The sequence below is a fragment of the Pseudonaja textilis genome, chromosome 9 (assembly GCF_049901715.1).
Source record: "Pseudonaja textilis isolate UNSWEBS1 chromosome 9, rPseTex1.2, whole genome shotgun sequence".
Classification (NCBI taxonomy): Eukaryota; Metazoa; Chordata; class Lepidosauria; order Squamata; family Elapidae; genus Pseudonaja; species Pseudonaja textilis.
The window spans coordinates 18731634-18754338 of record NC_141998.1 but is presented as its reverse complement, the minus strand read 5'-3'; the positions used below and the strand labels follow the sequence as shown (position 1 = coordinate 18754338).

The 22705-nt window shown below is 38.5% G+C and overlaps 1 protein-coding gene across 3 annotated transcripts in view; it reads left to right on the top strand.

The window, feature by feature from the left end:
* Nucleotides 1–22705, top strand: part of ARHGAP32 (Rho GTPase activating protein 32) — a 107009-nt gene that overhangs the window by 25511 nt on the left and 58793 nt on the right. For 2 of the 3 annotated variants that reach the window (XM_026709197.2, XM_087939106.1), the window contains exons 4-9: nucleotides 10729–10815; nucleotides 17653–17790; nucleotides 18254–18346; nucleotides 19532–19654; nucleotides 21165–21242; nucleotides 22327–22408. In XM_026709197.2, the coding sequence (XP_026564982.2) occupies nucleotides 10729–10815; nucleotides 17653–17790; nucleotides 18254–18346; nucleotides 19532–19654; nucleotides 21165–21242; nucleotides 22327–22408 (601 nt within the window). Of the gene's footprint in view, nucleotides 1–3020; nucleotides 3188–10728; nucleotides 10816–17652; nucleotides 17791–18253; nucleotides 18347–19531; nucleotides 19655–21164; nucleotides 21243–22326; nucleotides 22409–22705 lie in introns of those variants that run through there. The other variant, XM_087939104.1, reaches the window with a different exon arrangement.

Below are 22705 nucleotides of genomic sequence, written 5' to 3'. Positions count from 1 at the left end.
TGGGTGAATTAATAGGGGCTTCCTTAGGTAAAATGTCCATTAGAGGCTGCTGTCAATAATTGGAGAAAAAATATATTCAGTATCCCAATATGAAATGCATTTCTTTGGGAGCAAGTATTGCTTTCTATAATACACATTTTTTTTTGAATTTACGACTATGAGATTTCAACCTGGAAATTATTCCATGTGGACAAACCTAATATTTCACTTTAATTATGGAGGATAATTTGAACACTGCAACTAGGAGGAACTGGATACCCCACCCGCATCCCAGAATTTATATTCTGAAATATTCTGGTTCAGCTTGATGTGGCTACACTTAGGTTTGGGGCTGAAATGGCATCTCTGAGTCATGCGGATTTAACAGGGAAGAAATGAATGCTCACTTAAGGAGGCAGCAAGGGGGGGAAAAATTTTTTCCAGAATCTGAAGACGTGTACAGTAGCTGTTTTTAGATCTCTAAAGGATCTCCTGGAAAATCTAGATTTTTGCAGTTTAGCATTGCTTCTTTTTGTATATTCATGTAAATACCCATATCATCTTTGCTCAATAATAAAGAGATTCTGAATTTAAGGCAACCCTCAAAGAAGATTATACAGGAAAATTACTCCTCTGCCTCTGTCACCATATTCTCAATGAATCAAGAGATGTTTCTCTCTTCCTAAATTGCTTTTGGGGATAGGGAGACTAGTTTTCCTTTCACGTACATAATAAATATCTAGGGATGTTCATGCGCAGACACATCCAGACAGAAAAATATTTCTGAGATGGGAGTTGCTTGATGTGTTATTGCTGGTTTAGAATGCTGAAGAAATATACAAGCGAGCTTGTTTTAAAAAACAACAGCACTATTTTGTCTACTTAACCTCTTTATGGAGTAACATTCTCAGATGATCCACAGGATAACACAGCACAGTTTCATTGAAGTAAATTCCTACCAAAAAGTCATTGTAACCTAGCAACCACTTCAGACCTGATTTAACTGCCTCCTGGATGTTAATGCAGAACCTTAATTTATACCCAGAGAAATCAAATTCTGATTTTAAGTGAGCCTCACTCCTAGTAATGGGAGAGTGGGGAGTATTTAAGCATATAGCTGGGGGGGGGGGTACTGTTCTCCCTCCCCACACCCATATAATTTTGTAAGTCTGAGATGTTGAAAGATTAGCCAGCTAAATTGGCATTTTTTTATATTTTTTACTGACAATGATGATGTTTTACTAAAGTGTACAATTGCATCAGTGATACTTTGGGAAAGGAAATATTAGAAAACGTTTTTGCTTATTTTCTGATGGAAAAGATCAGCCATAGAGACTGGTTTGGACAAAACTGAGTAGCCCTTTTTCGTGTGGTTGTTGATAAAAATAGGATCTCCAACATGATTGCCAACGTCTGATGACGGATATGGCATAAGAAGAACAAGAATAGATCCCATCATTCTAGGTTATCCTGATAGATAGGAAGTTGTAATTTTATGGATGAAAATGAAGATCGGCTCTGAAATTCAGTTGATGACCTTAAATTTATTTCTGGGTTTCTGCTTATATCTTTAGTAAGTCTAAAGTGGGGAAAATTCATTTAAATCATGCTTATGAAATTCTGGCTGGATAAAACTCCCAGAGGACAGCATATTTGGTATTTGAAGACCATGACATCTTAAAATTAAAAACACAGACATTAGACTACTAATTAAGACCAGCCCAAGCAATAAGCTCTTAAAAGATTTTCTCTTGGTCTTTTAAATTGTCACTCGAAGTGCTTTCATTCTATGAAGTAGTTCTTTATCAAAACATCCGTACATTTTTAAATGAAAAGGGGTTTGCAGAATTGTGCATTAGCCTTCTGAGCAATCAGAATGAAAGGCAGTAGATCAATGCAGTGTTTTTGAAGTATGAGAGTACTCAGACAAAAATTAAAACGTCTTTTTAATTGAAAAGTCTGTCCAACACATATAGAAACGGATGAAGCTAGGTAGATTATTGCTTCTGCTTTGTAAATCATTTGATGTTTTTTTTAAAAAAACCCTGTAACTACTTAATTAGAGGGCAATGCATTACCTCCTGAGTTACAGGAAAGAAAGGAAAATATTCAAGAAATATATTTGATTGTAGGTCTGCCTCAGAGGATTTTTCTTCTGAATCCACCATTCTTCTAGCTGGTGGTTAGTGTCTCTTGACAGGAACAGCAGTGGGATCCATTTTGGAATAGGCTGCTCAAGAAATTTTATCTGGAGATTCATATCTTTCTAGTGCCAAAATAAATATTTTTTTTTAAAAAAGGCAAACTTTCAGGAGTTTCTTGAGTTTTTGTTGATTTTAAACTTATGCCCTGATACTTTCTAGTCAGTCAGTCAGTCAGTCAGTCAGTCAATTAATCCATTTGAGTTCCCATAAGGCTATGGTTAATTAGAATAAGAGACCAATTGTATCCATAATGGGAAAGAAAGGTTTTTTATTTCAAAGCAAGAAACACCGATATTTCAGTTCTTAATTTTATTTTTCTAGTTTTAGTTACATCATGCTAAAATATCGTCTACAAACTGTTAACCATGATCGGGGTCATATTGTGGAAGATCCTATTTCTGGCAGCTGTTTGGATTTCAGCTGCAGAAAAGCCCGACCTTCCAACGTTATTAATTTCTTTTCCAGTAACCTGTGAGGCGGCAGTAGTGCTTGCTTTTTTCCCTTTTTCTTTCTTTCTTTCTTTCTTTTTTTAAATGGTGAGATGTTAAGGCCCGTCAATACTGGCCTCAGTTGCACTCTCTTCAGCCTTCACAATTTCAAGGGATTTCGTTGGCTTGCAAAGATGGATCAGGAAAACATCCAGAGAAATGAAACAGGCCTTGGAAATGGAACAGAACGAGATAGTGCCTTTTAATTCCAGGCATTGGATGGTAGTGTTTTTTTTTTTACGTTTTTAAAAAAAAAATTGTAGCAGCCAGTTGAACGTCTAGCCCTGGAACACTGTCCTACATGTATCTCCTCCCTCCCCTTGTTTCTTTTGGCACCGTTAAGCTACATGGTTCATCTGGCCGGACCTTTTCATAGCAAGAACGCAAGTGAGGGGGGGAAAAAAAAAACCCCAAAGGAACTGCACCGAATTCTCCACAGCGCAAATTCAGCATGAAATGGGCAGCTTGGAAAAGGCTAACTGGGGGACCCAGGGACATCTCTGTCCCTCTTCATAGGTATGTTCATCCCGAGGGACATTGGGAACTAGGGAAAGGGGCAGCTGAATGGAACGTGAGGTTTTTAATTTGGGTTTCATTACCGGCTGGAGTTCTTGCAATATCGGAGCTGATGCTTGGAAGGGTTCGCCCCCCCACCCCCCACCCCCCAATTAGTTGCTGGAACTGTCTTGGAATTCACAGGCCTCGGTTGAAATTCCAGCCATGGAAATAAACGGTCACTGTAGCCAGGATAAGCGTAGATTGGATGGGAAGAGTTGCTTTTAAAAGCATCTTCGACGCAGAAGTCTTTTTGCAGCAAAGGATCTCAGCAATAGAAGCAGCAGGGACATATTTTGAGTGTGGCAGCGTTTAAAGGTGCCTTTTACAAGAATCAATACATTTTATTAACTTCCGTATGTACTTTTACTTAGTGTTTTAGCAGGAGCTTTTTTTAATATGAACCTCAGCTGTAAAAGCTGAGAGGGGAAAAAAAAAACAACAAAATCCATTTTCTTTCCTCTCTTTGGTTTGAAGATTAACCTTTTGATGACTGATTTTTTGATGCACTGAAAAGTTGGTGCCTATAGTCAAAGTTATTGATAAAATACAGAGGTTATCAATAAAATTAATATCGGGATTTCATATTGCTTCAAACAGTGATATCAGTTTTTCTTAAACTGCAAAGAAATGACAGCATTTGGAAGCCTTGGCTAGGTGGAATAGTATTTTTACATGTAATTTTATTTACATTTGTTTCTAGTACCCACATGCATTGATATGTATTATTAAATGCCTTATGCATATGCTCTATCTGTTTGTATAAGGTAGTACAGTTATAAAAGCAAAATTTGTTGGAATCAAGCTACAGAAAAACTCTGACATACTGTAAGCGTATACCTCAATGTTTTTATTGGAGATGAGCCTTTGAAAACTATGATTGTTTTCAGACTGTGGACGTACAGAAATAAAGCTGACAACAAGGAAAAGGCCCTTGTGTAGATGAGAAAGAAAACTTGTTTTGAATCATAGATCCATTTTAAAGGCACTATTCCAGGATGACTTATGACTATAGATACAATGAAAAGTATAACATGAACATAATAATAAAAACCATTATACCATAATGGTTGAAATATTGAACTGCACAGAGCAATAAAGTCAATTCAGGAGACTGTTTGAGCGAAAAGTGTTAGGACTTGATATCCCAGATGAAACTGGTTCCTTGCTTATAGGACTACTGCAGAAAAGGCCCTTAAGAAACCTGGTTAATGGCATTTTAAAGAATGGTAAATAAGAAAAACGGTAAAGGGAGAGTAGCAGATATAGAGATATATGCCCAGGTATTACTGCTTTAGACAGTCATTTACTTAGAGTCTTAGACCTTTTGTAAAAATGCACTGTGGAACAATGCAGTAATGAGAAACTCTTTTTAAAATATTGTTCTACCCTAATTTTCATGATCCATGGTATAATTAGATCTTGTAAAGCTTTGTCAGAAAGATTCCTGTTGTAAAATATCACTTCCGTCTACTAGCTATTTCTACTGTCAGCAATTTTGTATTGTGATTGGTAAAGTGTTTCTAAAATGTATGCAGTGGGTTTTGGGTAAATAGAAAATCAAATTTGTGGAATTTGTTTCTCGTTAAGTATAGTTGTTGTCTTTCTGCTGGAGCTGAGCTATCATTTCCACAAAAATCACACAAATCTTTCTCAGGCTGTTAATAAATCTTTGACTCTTCCAAGATTGCTTGTAGGAAATTTTTTTTTTTTAAATATTCTTTCCTCCCTCCCCAAGAGGAGTTTCCTTTATGTGGATTACCACATTTCTTCTGGAAAGAAGTAACAGCTTTGCTCCACTGTAGATGTGTCAGAATGTTTGCTTTTTTTTTTTTAATGCTGAGAAACATTAAACATTTTATTCTCCTTCCTTCATCTGAAGTAAAGCAATCCCAGGAGGATTTGTGCAAGAAAGCAGTCAAAGAAGATGGCCGCTTTTAATGTTGGAGACCTCATAAAATAAAATAAAATGCCAGCTTCATAGTAACAAAATCCTGTTGGTATCTCCTAATCTTTTTTGACACACAGTGCCCAATCATTCATAGCTGACTGGGTATTCATTCAATCCTTCGTCCCTTGCACAATGTCCTCTCTAGTTAGGACAGATCAGTGTTTATTTGCTATGTTAACAAGATAATAGCCTGTTGACAAATGGTGGGTTTGGATCCAGTAATCAACTAGAGCTTGACCTTTATCTTGGAAAGGAAACTTTAAATTAGGGAAGAGCCTCTACAGCGCTCTGATTTAGAGCACATGCTTTGCATGTGGAAGATAAGCCATTCCCCTCTTAACAGATCCAGATAAGGCTGGTGGTGGAGGGAATCCAGCCAGTTTTTGCATAAATTAGGGTTTGCAGTTTTTCAGATGTTGCTGAGTGTTAACTCCAGCAGTCCCGGTCAGTGGAAGTGGATGCTGGATAGTGAAATGTCCCTACGCACAGAAAGATTACCAAGTCTTAGTTGAAACTGGCACTAACATAGAAGGACATAAGATTTGACTTGATAAAAAGCAGCTTCCTGTGATCCTCGGTTTCTGTCCAGCTTGCACATAATGTTGATGTCAACTTACGTAATACATAATAGGTAGTCCTTGACTTACAGCCAGTTGCTTAGTGACTGTTTGAAGTTACCATGGAACTCTCCGGGCTACGAATAATCCAGACTCGAAGCTACCTACTTCTCTCTCTCCCTCCCCTTTCTCTCTCCCTCTTTCTCTCTCTCCCCTCCTCCCTCTCAGACACACATTTTTGCCAAAAACAGGCCATCCACTAGCCTCTCCCCCCTCTCCGACCTTTCTCTCTCCCTCCCCCTTTCTCCCTCCCTCCCTCTTTCTCTCTCTCCCAGCCTCTTTCTCCTCCCTCCCCCCCCGCTCTCATGCACACACAATTTTTTTGCCAAAAACAAGCCATTTACCAGCCTCTGTCTCCCTCCCTCTCCTTCCTTCTCCCCGCAATTCTTCCCTCCCTCTCCCTGCCTCCCTCTCCCTCCCCTCACACACAGACCCTTTTTGGGGCCAAAAACAGGCCATTTACCAGCCTGTTTTTTTTTTTTAGCTGCAAACTGGCATTGTGAACCGTGAATTTGCTTACAGATTGTGACATTCGCTTAGCAACTGTCGCAAAAGAGATTGTAAAATTGGGCATGATCACACCGATGAATTGCTTAACCGCCATCTTGACTTAGGACCAAAATTCTGAGCTCAGTTATGATTGTGAGTCAGGGATTACTTGTGGTACACAAATCCCCCCATTACTGCATGTCACAAATGTGTAATGGCTAAGGGGGCATTTTGCCTGTGGCACAGCTTGTCCATTGGGGCATCTGACAGGGCCGTGGAGGCGTAATGGTTAGAATGGACCATATTTCAGGCAAACTCTGCCCACAGCCTGCAGTTCGATCAAGGTCATCTCAGCCTTCCATCCTTCCGGGGTTGGTAAAATGAGGACCGAGATTCTTGGGGGCAATATACTGACTCTGTCAACTGCTTAGAGAGGGCTGTAAAGCACTATGAAGCAGTATATACGGTAAGTCTTTAAGTGCTATTGCTATAGATGAATGTTATATTAATAGCAGTGAAACTGAACTTGCTCGATCATCTTGAGAGATCATTCTGTCTGAATCCTCCATAAGCTTGATATTTCCCCTCATTCTTTTAATAGTGTGGGGTATTTGCCTGGCTATTCTAGAATCCAGAAGACAGGAAAATCTACTTCTCTGCAGCCCAGAGTTGCCTGGGTTGGTACTTTGCAGACTTTCTCTGCGGTATATTTGCAAAGGATGGGGTTATTTGCATACTTAATATGTATAATGTGCCTTGTGGTGTGACCTTTATTGTCGGTTAAGAATGTAATTACAATCTTAAGTTTCCTTAGGCAGTTCTTTACTGCCTTTACCGTGATGGCAATATCTGTTCTGCAGTTTGTGTGAAAGCACAACAACTCTTCCACAGCCATTGTTCAATGAGCATTTTAATTGAGCTGGAAAGTCAGCCATTAATATGGGAAGCCATTTCTTTTTCTCAACCAGAGAAAAAGATATGTAGGCCAATGAGTTCTAGTAGGGAGAGGTGATACTGATAGGCCTCTATGTTGAATGTGATAGGATAGGATAGGATAGGATAGGATAGAATAGAATAGAATAGAATAGAATAGAATAGAATAGAATAGAATAGAATAGAATTCTTTATTGGCCAAGTGTGATTGGACATACAAGGAATTCTTCTTGGTGCAAATGCTCTCAGTGTACATAAAAGAAAAGATTCATTCGTCAAGAGTCAAGAATCATAACGTACAACACTTAATGATAGTCAGAGGATACAATAAGCAATCAAATCATACTAGGAAACCATCAATATAAATCGTAAGGGTGCAAGCGACAAAGTTACAGTCATACAATCATAAGTGGGAGGGGATGAGTGATAAGGAGTGACAAGAAGGTTAATAGTAATAGTAGTGCAGACTTTGTAAATAGTTGGATAGTGTTGAGGGAATTATTTGTTTAGCAGAGTGATGGCGTTCAGCAAAATAACTGTCCTTGTGTCTAGTTGTTCTGGTGTGCAGTGCTCTATAGCATCGTTTTGAGGGAAGGAGTTGAAACAGTTTATGTCCAGGATGTGAGGGGTCTGTAAATATTTTCACAGCCCTCTTTTTAACTTGTGCAGTATACAGGGCTCAGTTGAAGGCAGTTTGGTAGTAATTGTTTTTTAAGTTGATAAACTATTTGCAGGAAATAATGAACGGAATATGTCTCTACAAGTAAAACATGACATTTGTTCCACAACGTGTAACTTGCTGGCGGGGGATTCAAATTATGGCAGTCTTTTTGAGCTCCTGCATTCAGTAGAAGTTTCTGAAATATCTGGAAAAGCAGCACAATGTACAACCGACACATCATGTGATTGGCAAGCATTAATTGTACCAGCGCTGAACAATCTCAGGTTTGGTCAAGTTTTCTCTTGACCAGATTGTAACCTGGACCAAACCTAAAAACATGATGAATCTGCATACATGGGAATGCAGCTTTATTCAGCTTCAGTTCAGTCCCCCTTCAGATTACCAGGTTTCCCCACCCATAGTAGCCCTCGATTTACAACAGTCCATTTAGTGTCCGTTCAAAGTTACAACAGCAATAAAAAATGTGACTTATGACCATTTTTCGCACTTACAACCATTGCCGCATTCCTATGATGTCACATGATCAAAATTCGGGTGCTTGGCAACTGACTCGTATTTATGACGGTTGCAGTGTCCCGGTGTCATGTAATCCCCTTTTGTGACCTGACAAGCTAACTCAATGGAGAAGGCAGATGCCCTTAACAACCAGGTTATTAATGTAATGCCTGCAGTGCCTCACTTAACAACGGTGGCAAGAAAGGTAAAATGCAAAACTCACGTAACAAATGTATCACCTAGAAACATAAATTTTGAGCTCCATTGAGGGCATAAGTCGAGGACTACCTGTCCATAGTCTTATTTGGACCAAGCTTCTGTTCGGTTATTCCCTTTAATCCAAAATCCATGTCAAAGCACCCATTTTTCCTTTCTACTTACAGATTTATTTTGGAGCCATCTGAACATTTGTTTGGCATGCTGATTAGCAAGCTTACATTCTTCCCTTTTGGAAAAAAAATAGAAATTTCCACAAGCTATTTGATGGAAGAGGATATTTATTGCCAGAGAAAGCATCAACCTTTCCGTTAAATTCTACTTTTGGTTACACATTACTGGCAATTGCATGCCCACAGAAAGTAAATCATTCAGACAGGAATAATCCCATCTCTTAATGTTGGTTAGTCCATTGTATCGGTGTGAAATGACCAGTGAGCAGGAGTTACCTTGGGAAGTTAAAACACAGGAGGAATTGTAGCCAAGGAATGGATTAGAACTTTTGATCAAAGGGCTAAGAGACCATGCCAAAAGTCCCGCCAAAGGCAACCAAAGGGTATGTGGGAACATATCATAGATCAGGAAGACTTGTTGTAGGAAACCATTTTGCATTTCTTTACTTCTGTAAGTATTCGATGGGCCATCCAGAGCAAGTCTAGGATCTATTAGAACTAGTGGATGCTGAGGGTTTTTTTTTTTTTTTTTGGTTGTTACAAAGTTTTGGTTAAGTTGAATGCCTTTTAAGCAATAAAGCACTATATAAATACAAATTATAATGAGATTGAAAACTTACACTGTATAGTGAGTAGGACAGAAGCTCTGGGAGAGACATCCTAGAATGGGTAGATATACCTTTTCTGCCTCTCTGCCTTCCCATTCTAGATCAGGGATATCCCAACTTGCCCACAGTAAGACCTCTGGGCTTTAATTCCCAGTCGTGCTGGCTGGGGAATTCTGGGAGTTGAAGTCCAAAAGTCTTTAAAAAGTTACCCAGGTTGGGTACCTCTGCCCTAGATGATGGAAAATTCTTACCAGAAGGATGATTGAATAAAGCATTTTGGAAGACTATTCAAATTTATTGATTTCTCTTACACGGTATCATGTATATGCACATATATTAAAATATATGGCTAACAAACCCAAGCAAATTAGAACTCTGAGACTTGGCTCCTTCTCAAAGGTCTTATTTAATGAGTACATATCGGCACAGCTTCAATGGAAAACTAAATCTAATTTTTTCCTGCGGTTTCAATATAATTAAACTAAGAAATGTTGGCCAGTTGGGTTAATTGGTAGGCTCTTCAGGCACTCCTTCCTCAACCTTATCTATTGCCAGTAGAGATGACCTTGATTCTCAAGAGAAAGCTCTCTGTTGTGTCTAGTAAGACATTCCAACCTCCTTCCCCACTTCTTCTGTGTGGCAACTGAGGAACAGAAAAATGGCTGTGGCCAGGTTCAGTTTGAAGTTTACACACACACACACACACACACACACACACACACACACAGTAGATCACTGCTTCCCCCCAACTTCACAAACCCAAGACCAGCAAGAGCAATCTACTTCAGTTAAACTTTCTTTAATGAGCAGTGATCATCATCATTTTAGCCATTGTCTATCCACTGCAGGACGAATGCTTCTTCTACATGTTTCCATCCTATATGGTCCTGAGTTTTCTTTTGCCAATTGGGCCTGCAATACTGTATATTGGCATCTGGAAATGTTTTATTATTTAATCTTTAAAGATGATTAAGGTGTCCAGATAGAAAATTTCCCTTAAGTATTGATGGATGGTAGAACTGTTTCTGTGAATCTAGTACTAAAACTAGGAATTTTAAGTTCTAAAACTTACTTGAACAGAATTGGCTTTTTAAGAAGTTTGATGTTACAAGAGGCATGTTATTGGATTGACACCAGAGTATAAAATATTACTAAGCTATTAAGCCAAAACAACCAGCCCACATTATAATAGTTGTTTCTTTGATAGAAAATGCATTTTGAAGCAAGTTGGATTTAAATGTTCTACTTTTCATATGTTTGGCTTATCTTGTTAACTGACCTAGTCTCTCTTTATCTCTCTTTCTCCTCCCTTCCCCCCTCCCCGGGCCCTCGGAATAGCTTTCACTCCCCGAGGAACAGAATGAAGTAACAAGAAATGGCTGTGAGTCCAAGGAGCTTGTCTACCTGGTACAAATCTCTTGCCAGGTAAATGATATGACCCTTCTTCCCTTGATTATATGAAAATGCATGAGCCAAATGATACTTGGCTGATTCTTTTTCTCCCTCGTTTCCCACTGTTTATAATACTTGAAGATAATATTGGGCTTCAGGAAACACCCAAGTAACTCAGATAAGAGGTAGAAATTAGATAAAGAAAGATCATTATTATCTGTAAGTAAAATATGAATATCCACAATTATAAGCATGCTAGTATAATTAATATGATCATAAGTGAGCTAATATAATTATAAATATGGTTATAATTATTACATGTATTATTATTACTATCAGTATATCTGTTATTTCCCCCCCTCTCTTTTGTAAAATTGAAATGCCTGGATAATATACTGTATTCCAAATACTTATATACAGTATAAATAAAAAACTTGACTTAACAAAAACAAAAAAAGGAGACAGCTGAGTAACTACCAAATTGGTTCAATTTATCCTGGAATCGCTTGGTTATTTTTTGTTGGACCTGCATACAATGAGAAATTCAATTAGGTTAAGGAGTATCCAGGAAGTGATGGTTCAGGCTTTACTCAAAATGTTTCTGCCACCCATGCTAACATATTAATAACTTGTACTATATGTGTTGAATACATGATCACCACTTACGACCTTCCCAGCTGGCTTCCGACAAACTCAACAGTGGAAGCTGGATTTGTTTAATACCCATATGATTCACTTAACAATCATGGCCAAAAAAAAATAAAATGTAAAATTGGGCATGACTCACTTAACACTTAACAATCACCTTATTTAACAACCGAAATGCTGGCTCCAAACTGTGGTCATAAGTCGAGGAATAACTGTAGTTATGCATGGCTCCCATATTCAGAAAGCCATCACTTGAGACAGGGAGGGTAAGTGGGTTTTATGATAAAATGATGATAAAAACCTCAAAGGAGCTTAATTGCAACCTTAAAAATGTATGTTTTTCCACAGTTCGTGCTAGAAGCAGAAAACAGCTTTAAAAGTTTAGAATTTTAATCTTTGTACCGCAGGGCAGAGAATTCAAGAATTTGTGCTAGGTTATAAGGGCCTTTGTGGATTTCAGCTGCAATATTCTTCATATCCCTGAGCTCAGACACTGAGATATACCTAGTGGCTAATTATAACAGGTCTTTTGAACTGTATTTCCAATTACAGAATATTCTTTCACCTACATTTTCATTTGCCAGAGTCTGACAGGTTGGGTTTTTTTAGTCCATCTCATCCTCTTAACACTTTTATTGCTATGAAATTTTCTCTCTCTCTCTCTTTTTTAAAGACTTTCTAAAGAGGACTGTTTTAAGCTCTGCTGATTTTAACAGAAATATGATTTTAATAGTTTTAGCTTATTAATTGTGGTGTTCTTTATCTATCTTGAATTTTATTTCTGTTCTTGTTATCAATAGTAAATGTTGGACAGTAACAAATACACATAATATGCAGTTATTGTCCACATCCGGAATACTGCATCCAGTTTTGTTCACCACATTACAAAAAAATATGTTGAGACTTTGGAAAAATTGCAGAGAAGAGCAACAAAGATGACTGAAGTCCTGGAGACTAAAGCATATGAAGAACAGTTGTAGGAACTGGGCATGGCTGGTCTAGAGAAAAAAAAGGACTAGATGGGACAAGATGGAGTGTTCCAGTATTTAAGGGACTGCCACAAAGAAGAGGGGGTCAACTTATTTTCCGAAGCACCAAAAGGCAAGACAAAAAACAATGGGTGGAAACTAATCAAGGAGAGATCCAACCTAGAATTAAGGAAATACTTCCCAAGAGTGAGAATAATTAACGAGTAGAATGGCTGGCCTCCAGAAGTTGTGGGTTCTTCATCACTGGAAGTTTTTAAGAAGAGACTGGACAGCCACTTGTCTGAAATTTTATAGGGTCTCCTGCCTGAGCAGGGAGCTGGACTAGAAGTCCTCGAAGATCCCTTCCATCTCTATCCTGATTGATTGATTGACTTCACTTGTGGCAAACTTAAATATTGCCTGTTCCCAGGTAGCCCTTTCCAAGCTCCCAGCAAATTTGATGGGTTACAGCCTACCTCCTCTTTTAGGAAGGAAAATCTGTGTGTGTTCAAGGCCCCTTTGCTAGGGCTCCTGTGTCGTCTGGCCTTGAACCAATGTTGTTGTTCCTAATAGAGACAAAGGTCGACATTCCCCAGTCAACGTGTATGCTGCTTTCGAAACAGTAATCTACACGAGGACAAAGAAGGACATGGCATTGACAAAGAGGAAATCAACATGGCTACTGAACATAAAGAAAAGTCTTGGGCTTGTTACCCTTATTTATAAAATCTGAAAAACCAAAATGTGCCCGTGGAAGACGGTCATTGGTTAAATCGGATCCAGAAATTAGCTTATTAGTTTGGCATCTATCCATGTACTTTTCAAAGGCCTCGGCAGCTTAGAAGCAATTTGTTGCAAATAAGAGGAGCATTGTAAAAAGCAAGAGAAATGAGTCATTCTAGCAATAGCCCGTTTGAAACTTCTGGACTGGAAAATTTGTTTCTTTCCCTTCACTGAGTAGCTCGCTGAATACACTTCAATTTATCAACTTTGTAAGCAGATAAGCAGACTTTAAAAAAAAAAAAAATCATGGCTTTCATACACTCTCCCTTAACATGGCCTACTTGAAATTCTCGGACTTTTAGTCCCACCAAATACCTGTGATTCAGAAACATCTTTCGTGCGGAGGGAGAGGAAAGAGTTCGTAATGAGTTTACCTCTTTTTTTTCTTTCTTTCTTCATGTTAACATGCTATTTTTAAGTTATCGATTTGAGGAGGATTTTTGACTAACAAAAGACAAGGTTGTTTTCCCACTCAATCGCCTAAGATTAGGTATGAGGGAGAAATTCTACTCCTTTTCCTGCTTTTCCTACGTATCACCTCATTCTATCACAACGGCCCTAGAGATAAACCGGTTAGAAGACTTTTAATCATCATCATCTCCTCCTCCGCTTCCACCATCACCCCACCACCACAAAATAATGATAAAAAGCAATGTTCGGGCTTTGCATTGGGTGATTAGATTGGATTGGAAAATGGTACAGTATGTGATTGTATACTGAAAACTGGGAAAGATAGCTTCTGTTAGGGAGAGAATAGTAAATAAATAGCTAAAAGGTAAATTTTGGATTTATTTATTAGATAAGCAAGCTTGCCATACTGGTTATTTCTCCTGTTGTCCTGATACAGCACGTCCGCTTTCTCAACAGATGAATCCACGGCGTATGAAAACACACAAAACATCGCGAGCACATCAGTTGTTTGTCTCATGCCTTTTATACCTTCTTTGCAGGGGCTGCACATTGAAAAAGCCTTTCTGTTACTTAGCTGATCTAAAACTTCAGGTCAGGCCTGCTTGTTAGATTTTACTTTCCTTGTTTTCAGCATGCTGAACAATGTTTTCAGCTTTGGTAATTGTAGCCATTTGTCCCAGCTTGGCTTTTCTCTCCCTTTAAGCCTGAAAAGATGTCAGGCAATTCCGTTGAGAGACTGGACAAAAGGCCGGCAATTACAGTTTCAGTGAGTGATGTACCTTGGCAGTTTTTTCTGTTTATCATGGAGCAAGGTGCTGTTTTAACTGTAAATCGGAGAGAAAGGTTACACCTAACTGAATACCCCTGACACATAGTATGGTAGGTGTGAAAGTAAAAGCCAAGTCTGCCTTCTTGGACTCCTAGTATAACTGCATGGATATGCCCAAGTTGTTGCTTTGGGGTCAGGAGAGAATGGTTCACTGTTGCTTTCTTTTTGGTAGTAGCTGTAAATGAACTCAAAATCCATTTCCAGTTTTATTCCCCTCTTCTATCAATGTGATACTAGATGTAAATAAACCACAGTCCCCAAGACAGTTCTTTCATGTGAAACTTCTTCCTTTCAAGTCTTTAAAGGAGCCCCGTCTTCATAAGTTCATAAGTTCTTCCTTCACTATTCATGAGGAGCTAACTGGCTATGGTTGAAAAAATGGCATGCACTTTATGGATGTGGTTAGGTGCAACTGTCAGATGGGAAAGATCAGGTCTACACAAAGGTCCAATTAAACTGATTTATTGCTAGTCATGCTTATGCACAGGAATCTTCTCAAGTAACGGTTAACACCTGCTTGGATTTAGATAAAGGTCAATGAAATTCAAAGGAGGTTAGTCTTCACTTGTGACTACGTTCTATTCTAGGCTGATCGCTGTTTTAACTCCGCCCCAGTTTCTGCTTTTCCATCTCCTACAGTGACCAACTATTTCCATCTAAAGACTTCCTACTATTTGATATTAGGTCACATTTTCACCCAGAGGTGCTTTTTTAATGCATTTGAGCCATGATTGCTAGAATTGCTAACATGTTCTTTTGTATGCCAATTCTCTGCTTAATTTAAATGGAGAATACTACCCTAGGAGAGGCTGTATTTAAATTATAGAAATGCTGAGAGGTATCAATCCAGATAGTTTTCAACTAAAGGTTTTAATGAATCATCCATGGTAACATGAGGGAGTTATCAGTTCCCTATGGTTTTTTAACACTAACCGGAAAGTCTCCAGTGGCAGGTTTGAAAAAATCCTGTCTCAAATTTTTCCAGCAAAGTCTTCATATTATTGTGATAAAAACTTTTTTCTCACCCATAAAAAATCATTCCAATGCAATTGCTTATAAAGAACAGGAAAGCCTTGCTGATTAATATTATCTGGAGTATTCTCAGTGTGGCATACCTATTAGTCAGAAATGTTCTATTACTGTATCTTTCTTGAGTAACCTTGAGTAACCTGCTTACCACTCTGAAACAGTCATGCTCTTCGTCAAATAAATTTATCGGCACTGAGAAATTCTAAATAATTTCAGTATACATAGATGGAGGATGATATTAAACCAGTAAGTAACATATTTAACTGGAGATGCTGTCATGGAGAAAGGAGAAAACCTGTTCATTATATTGGTCGATGATTCACACCCACATCCACAAAAGAAATACAAATCCATTTCCTTAGCAGTTTTCTGTTTGGCTGTTAAGTATTTCAAATATAGTACCGCTAAGAATACTGCATGCTATAGATTTATGTCTGGGTTTTGCACTCAATATTCTTACACCAGAATTGCCAGCACTTATCTCAGTCTCCTTCCCTCCCTCCCTCCCTGACCTATTGTACTTATATGTTTTACATGGAGATGTGACTGATAGCAAATTGTTTAAATTAAAAGTTTGTAAAGAGAGACTGGAATGTAATAAAGTGTTGAAAGCAGCAAATCTCTTTTCAAATAGACAGAGTCTTAAGCTGTATATTTTTCATCCTGCCATTCAGAAGGAGATTTAATCAAGAGAAATAGCCGAGCACTACAATTTTGAATGCTAGAAACCTCTTATTATTCTTCGGTTACCTGTTTATGTACCCTTTTTCCCTTTTCACACTTCTTAATCATAATTTGCCTCAGCAAACATATTATTCAGATACTTATCTGCCACTGAATGTGCTTCCAAAGGACTGGCTTGAAAAATTAACACGAGGAAAGAAGGCATCCATATTTGGGAGTGGGATAAAATGCATTAGTAAAATACATCTACCTAGGAGACTTTGTGAGGTACTTTGTCATAGTTATTGCTGGTGTTAAATTGTTTTCCTGATTTGTTTGTTTGCTTTTTGGCTGTCTACACTGTTTGACATGATTTGGAGTGTTTGAATTCAAAAGCTTTTTATGGCAGTATTTTAGTTTTCAAGAGCGATCAACCTGTTGGAGATTGCATCTCCCCCAAACTATTGTTGATCAAGTCAGTCCTCATATTTCAGATGCAGAATAGTTTCTTCAGCTGCCATTAACATTTTAATTCTGATCTCAGAGACTCCAAGGAAGATGGCGCTTACCTTGTCATGTATTATTTTGGTGTCCTCTGTGGCCCTCTTGTCACTGAGTTTGAATAACTACTAAATATTCATGCCAACTTCCGTTCTAATATCTTAGCATTCAGAGAGGTACTTTTTTTAAAACTTCTGTTAAAAAGGGGTGCTGGAATTTATTTAATATGACATATTAAGGCAACCCAGCCCATCTTCTAATATTGTTGCTGTCATCATCACCATTACCACCATTCCTCCCTCATTCTAGCCATTGTCTATCCACTGCAGGGAGGAAGGCCTCTTCTGCATGTTTCCAACCAATAGTCTTAGCTTTCTTTTGCCAGTTGGGCCTACAACACTTGCTGATGTTGTCACTCCATCTTGTTTTAGGTATCTTTTGTGGACACTTTTTATCAAGTGGAATTATTGTATGGTTGCCTTGGCCCACCGGCCATCAGTTCTTATTGTTATGTGACCAGTTCATTTCCATTTCCGTTCTTTTACTCTTTTGATGGCGTGGTATATTTTCATTTGCTCTCTAATCCATGTGCAGATCCTTCTATCTTGTCTTGTGATGCTGTGCCATCTTTCCATGGCTCTTTGGGCCACTCATAGCTTTTGTATTGATTCGTTTTATATTGTTTTGTATTGGTTGTATAGTATTGTATTGATTGATTGAGGTTAGCATCCATGTTTTTCAGGCAGGTAGGATGCATTGATTGAAAACTTTTTTTTTCAGGCATGGGGGGGGGGGTTGTTCTTGAAAATTACACTTAACTTGCCATTCTAATATATTGGTGTTCATTGAAAGTACTATTACACAGTGACTTAAGGAATCTTAATTAGAGGTTGAAACTGATTAGCAAAGCCTGGTTGAGCAAAAAGATATGATTATTTGTGGAACGATGATAATAATCAGGTTCGCAGAGTCCTTGCACATTTATGAGTGAGTGAATTAAATGACATTGTAGGGTTTTTTTGGTTTTTTGGTCTGCAGGGCAAGAGCTGGATTGTGAAGAGGAGTTATGAAGACTTTAGAGTACTTGATAAACATCTTCATCTATGTATTTATGATCGACACTTTTCTCAGCTCTCAGAGCTACCCCGTTCTGATGCCCTGAAGGATAATCCGGAGGTAAAACAATGAAGTTTTGTTGCTAGCAGAAAAGTACTAGTTATGGAATAATATTTTTGGAGGGGAGGTATCTCTTTTCATTTAACCGTTTATTTATATCCTGCCTTTATTATCCTTTACAAAAAACTCAAGGCAGCAAACATACTTATATTCTCCATTCTCTCCTATTTTTCCCACAACAACAACCATAGAGAGAGGGGTTGGGCTAGAAGAGAGTGACTGGCCCAAAGTCACCCAGCCAGTTTTAATGCCTAAGATGGGAGTAGAACTTGCTGTCTTCTGATTTTAGCCTGGTGCCTCTGAATTCTATAGAGAAACATATATGTCTATGTCTATATCATCTATATCGATATCTATATCTATCATCTATCTATCTATATACATAGACGCAGAGAGAGGGCGGGAGGGAGGGAGGATGCCCTGCATAGGTAGAACTATCACATTTTTTCCTCATCCTTTGCAGCTTGTTACCCAGATGCTGATGGCTTACCTGTCCCGACTCTCAGCCATTGCTGGCAACAAGATAAATTGCGGTCCTGCTCTCACGTGGATGGAGGTACAAGAGCCCACTTCACCTTCTCCTCAGTTCATCAAATGCTTTGTATCTACTAGCAGCAGTCTGCCAGCAGCAAATTGAATGGAAATAGGGAAGGTTTCTACATTAGAAATTGCCAGTCGGGGCCTCTGCTCTTAGGCTACCCAAGATAAAAGCAGGAATAGGTCCTCATCCTTAGTTATATCAATCCTCCTGAATCTAGCCACCAACCAAAAAGTCCTCTTCACTGAGATTACGACCCATATAGACTACCATGCTAGTCAAGTGTATGTTGGTAGATAGATGCTTTTCAGCTTCTCAGTCTGCAGTTGAGAATGAGCAGCTGAAAATTTTAAAGGCAGTGGTACAACCCCTTGCAGTAGTCTGGGTGAAGAGTAATTAGGGCATGAATCACTTAGCCAGGACCTCAGGTTCCAGGTAGAGCTGCATCTGGCACATGGCTGGACAACTCTGCCCCCTCCCAACCCCTGATTGCCCACTTGCCCATGTAGTAGTAGCTATGAGTCCAAGATGTCCTTCAGTTCACAGACCTGTTCTTTGAAAGGTAGCTGCCACCAAAAGGCAACCCTGGAGATGTCGGAAACGTCTTCCAAGAAAAACCAGAAAGTCCAGTCGCCACTTGAAAAAGCATCTTTTGGACTGTAGTGAACAGCTAACTTCCACTTGCAGGGGTTTAGCTATAGGTTGTTTTGCCCTGTGTAAACCCACATAGCCCCTAGAACCAAGTCAAGTTGATAGCACCTCTTGCACAGTTTAGGATAGCAGTGGATAATGTATTATGATATAGCTAAGCATACTAATCATGACTTCCTCAGTGGCTTAAGATAAATGTTAAAAAGTAGAAAAGAGAGGATGAAGCCTAGAGTATTCCAGAAAGCAGAGGCCAGCTAAACTGATGATTATTATTCCTCCTCCTCCTCCTCCTCCTCCTCCTCCTCCTCCTCCTCCTCCTCCCCCCCTCCAAGGAAGTAGTGAAACTCTATAAAATAGAACTCTTTCTGCAGAAGTTGGTTGTACTGCCACAGTGCCCATAGACTCCTTCTGCACTTTTTTTTCAGCAGGAAGCTGTTTTCCCCTGTTTTCTTTACAAATCAGCATGAAATCCTCCTCCATAAATTTGTTTATAAAATAAATTGCTTAAGGCTGCACGTCCTTGGCTTTCTCACCATCTACCTTGCATTACAGATTGATAATAAGGGGAATCGCCTCCTAGTACATGAGGAGTCATCCATTAATGTTCCTGCTATTGCAGCTGCTCATGTTATCAAGAGATACATTGCCCAGGCAGCAGATGAACTCTCCTTTGAGGTAAATAACAGGATAAATATATAATTATTTCCGTGCATTTTCTTCAACTAGCCAAAGAAGTTTTTAAAGGTCCTCTGGCAGCTTTCCGTGTTGCTTGTATAATTGCATATTCTGTTCTATTCTATTCTATTCTATTCTATTCTATTCTATTCTATTCTATTCTATTCTATTCTATTCTATTCTATTCTATTCTATTCTATTCTATTCTACCTTATGATTCTTGGCGAATGAATCTTTTCTTTTATGTACACTGAGAGAATTTGCACCAGTACGAATTCCTTGTGTGTCCAATCACACTTGGCCAATAAAGAATTCTAGTCTAGTCTAGTCTAGTCTAGTCTAGTCTAGTCTAGTCTAGTCTCTATTCTATTCTATTCTGTTTATTATATTATATTATATCATATTATATTATTTACATGTGTGTGTGTATGTGTACAGTACAGTACATTTTCTTACTATATTGTTAATTCGGTAAAATAAATTTGTCATTCTATCCTTAATTTTAAGAATGAAGACAGAGAAACTAGTAGATAAGGATCTATGGAGATTCTCAGTCATCCAGGTCATGGTTGTCTCAGGAGTGTTTTTTGTCCAAGCGGCAACTGGACTTTCTGGTTTTTCTTTGAAGACATTTCACTTCTTGCCCAAGGAGAAGCTTCTTGGATGTGGAGCAAAACGTCTTCAAAGAAAAACCAGAAAGTCCAGTTGCCGCTTGGAAAAACAAACAAACACACTGGGACAAATAGATAAGTAAGTGCAGATTTTTAAGTAGAGGTAATCCTTGACTTATGACCATAACTGAGGCTGGAAATTTGGTTGTAAATCATGCCGGTTATTAAGCAGGTCATCACTTGATGGACCTGAGGTGACATTTTTTGTAGCAGTCATTAAGCGAATCAATGTGACCATTAAGCAAACCCATTGTCTACAATGGGCAATTTTTGCAAGGAATCAGAAATGAACGCCGGTTTTCAGCAAAAAAACTGTAAATCGTGGTCACATGAAAGTGGGAAGCTGCCAACAGCCATAAATGCAGGCTAGTTGCTAGCCATAAATGCACCCTAGGTGTGATTACATGACCAGTTGGCCATGATTGGGGAATGTCTGTTAGAATTTAGAATCTAGGATGCAAGTACCTTTATTTGGCCCTTTGTAACTTTAAATAGTCACTAAGTAGCCAAGGACTACATTTAATTAGTTTGTTCAATATTCTTTCCTTACACACTTATATTTCCAAAGTGGCTATATTTTCAGTTTAACCAGCAGCCTGTTTGGGGTTTTAGCTGCTATTCTGCATTTTCTTTCTATGAACGAATAAAATGTCTACTGGGTAGCGCTCATAATGCATACCTAAATTCATACTTGCATATTTAATAGGCAAGAACCAGTGCTATTTATTTTAAAGGAGTTTGTATTCCCAGCCCGATAAAGTAAATATATATATTTTTTTTATCAAACCAGATAGTGCTTTGAGTCACCATGAGAAAATATTTCATTCCTTAATTTCCAGGTTGGAGATATTGTTTCTGTTATTGATATGCCTCCGAAAGAATTGACCACTTGGTGGAGGGGGAAACATGGATTTCAGGTATGTCCAGCTATTAGGTTGGTTAATACGGCAGGCTCTAAAAGTTGTGGAGGATGGATACTCATTCTAAAAAAAATTACTCCCCAATATGTTTACAATGCATAATTTTTGGGGGGTGGGAGGAATAGAAAATCCTCCTGATCAATGCCAAGTTAAGAGAAAATGGAAGAGAATGAGAATTTATAATGTCTATCGAGATTCTCAGTCATCTAGATAAGAAGAAGAATAGAATAGAGCTGGAAGGGACCTTGGAGGTCTTCTAGTCCAGCCCCCTGCTCAAGCAGGAGCACCTATACCATCTCAGACAAGTGACTGTCTTGTCTCTTCTTAAAAACCTCCAGTAATGGAGCTCCCACGATTTCTGAAGACAAGCTGTTCCATTGGTTAATTGTCTTCACTGTTAGGAAGTTTCTCCTTAATTCTAGGTTGCTTCTCTGTTTGATTATTTTCCAACCATTGTTTCTCATCCTGCCCTCTGGTGCTTTGTAGAATAATTTGACCCCCTCTTCTTTGTGGCAGCCCCTCAAATACTGGAATACCGCTATCACGTCATCCCTAATTCTTCTTTACGTCACGGTTGTCATTTATTGAGATGCAACTGGACTTTCTTTGTTTTTCCTTGAAGACGCTTCACTTCTTCAGTTCTGATCAGCTTCTTGGATGAGAAGTGAAACGTCTTCAAGGAAAAACAAAGTCCAGTTGCCTCTTGAAAAAAACATTTTGGAGAATTCATAATGCTATTTTAATCCTTTGAAACCTCTCAAAAATGTGGACACCTGATTTTTTTTTCTCTTTAAACCCCTTGTCTGATTTCACTGAACTCAAATCAAATGTGTAATTCTTGAAATAGTACTATGTCTCTGTCTTCGGAAGCTGTGGACAGGCAAAATAGCTAGAATAAAACGAAATCCAGGCTAGCAAACTCCTTCTCTATTCACATGTAAAACAGGGGAAGAATGTTCTTTTTATTAAAACTATCTTGCAAAATCATCTGGATGTGTTCTTATTCCATGATTCTGTTAAAATTGTTTAAATGGCCCGTGGATACAAGCTTCATTTTTTCTATCCTTGTATGTCACTATAGGTGGGATTCTTTCCTAGTGAATGTGTTGAACTAATTAACGACAAAGTCCCTCAGTCAGTGACCAATTCTGTACCAAAGCCAGGTATGTTTGTTTGCTTTTCAAGCAAATGTGCATAATATCACAAAATGCTGGTTTAAATTCTGTTCTCTTACAGTTTTTAGTATCTTTGCTATGTTATAAAGTTATTTCATTGCATTCACGATTCATCCATGCAAGCTTATTTCATTGTTTAGTTTGTGCTGGTCAAACCTTTCCATTTAAACTGATTTCTTTAATGTTTTGGGTGGGAAAAGAGATTTTTGGTAACCATTGTCTCAAATCATTGCTTGGTCATCATAAACAGATGCACCTCTCAGAGTTACTCTATAGAGGAAGTTA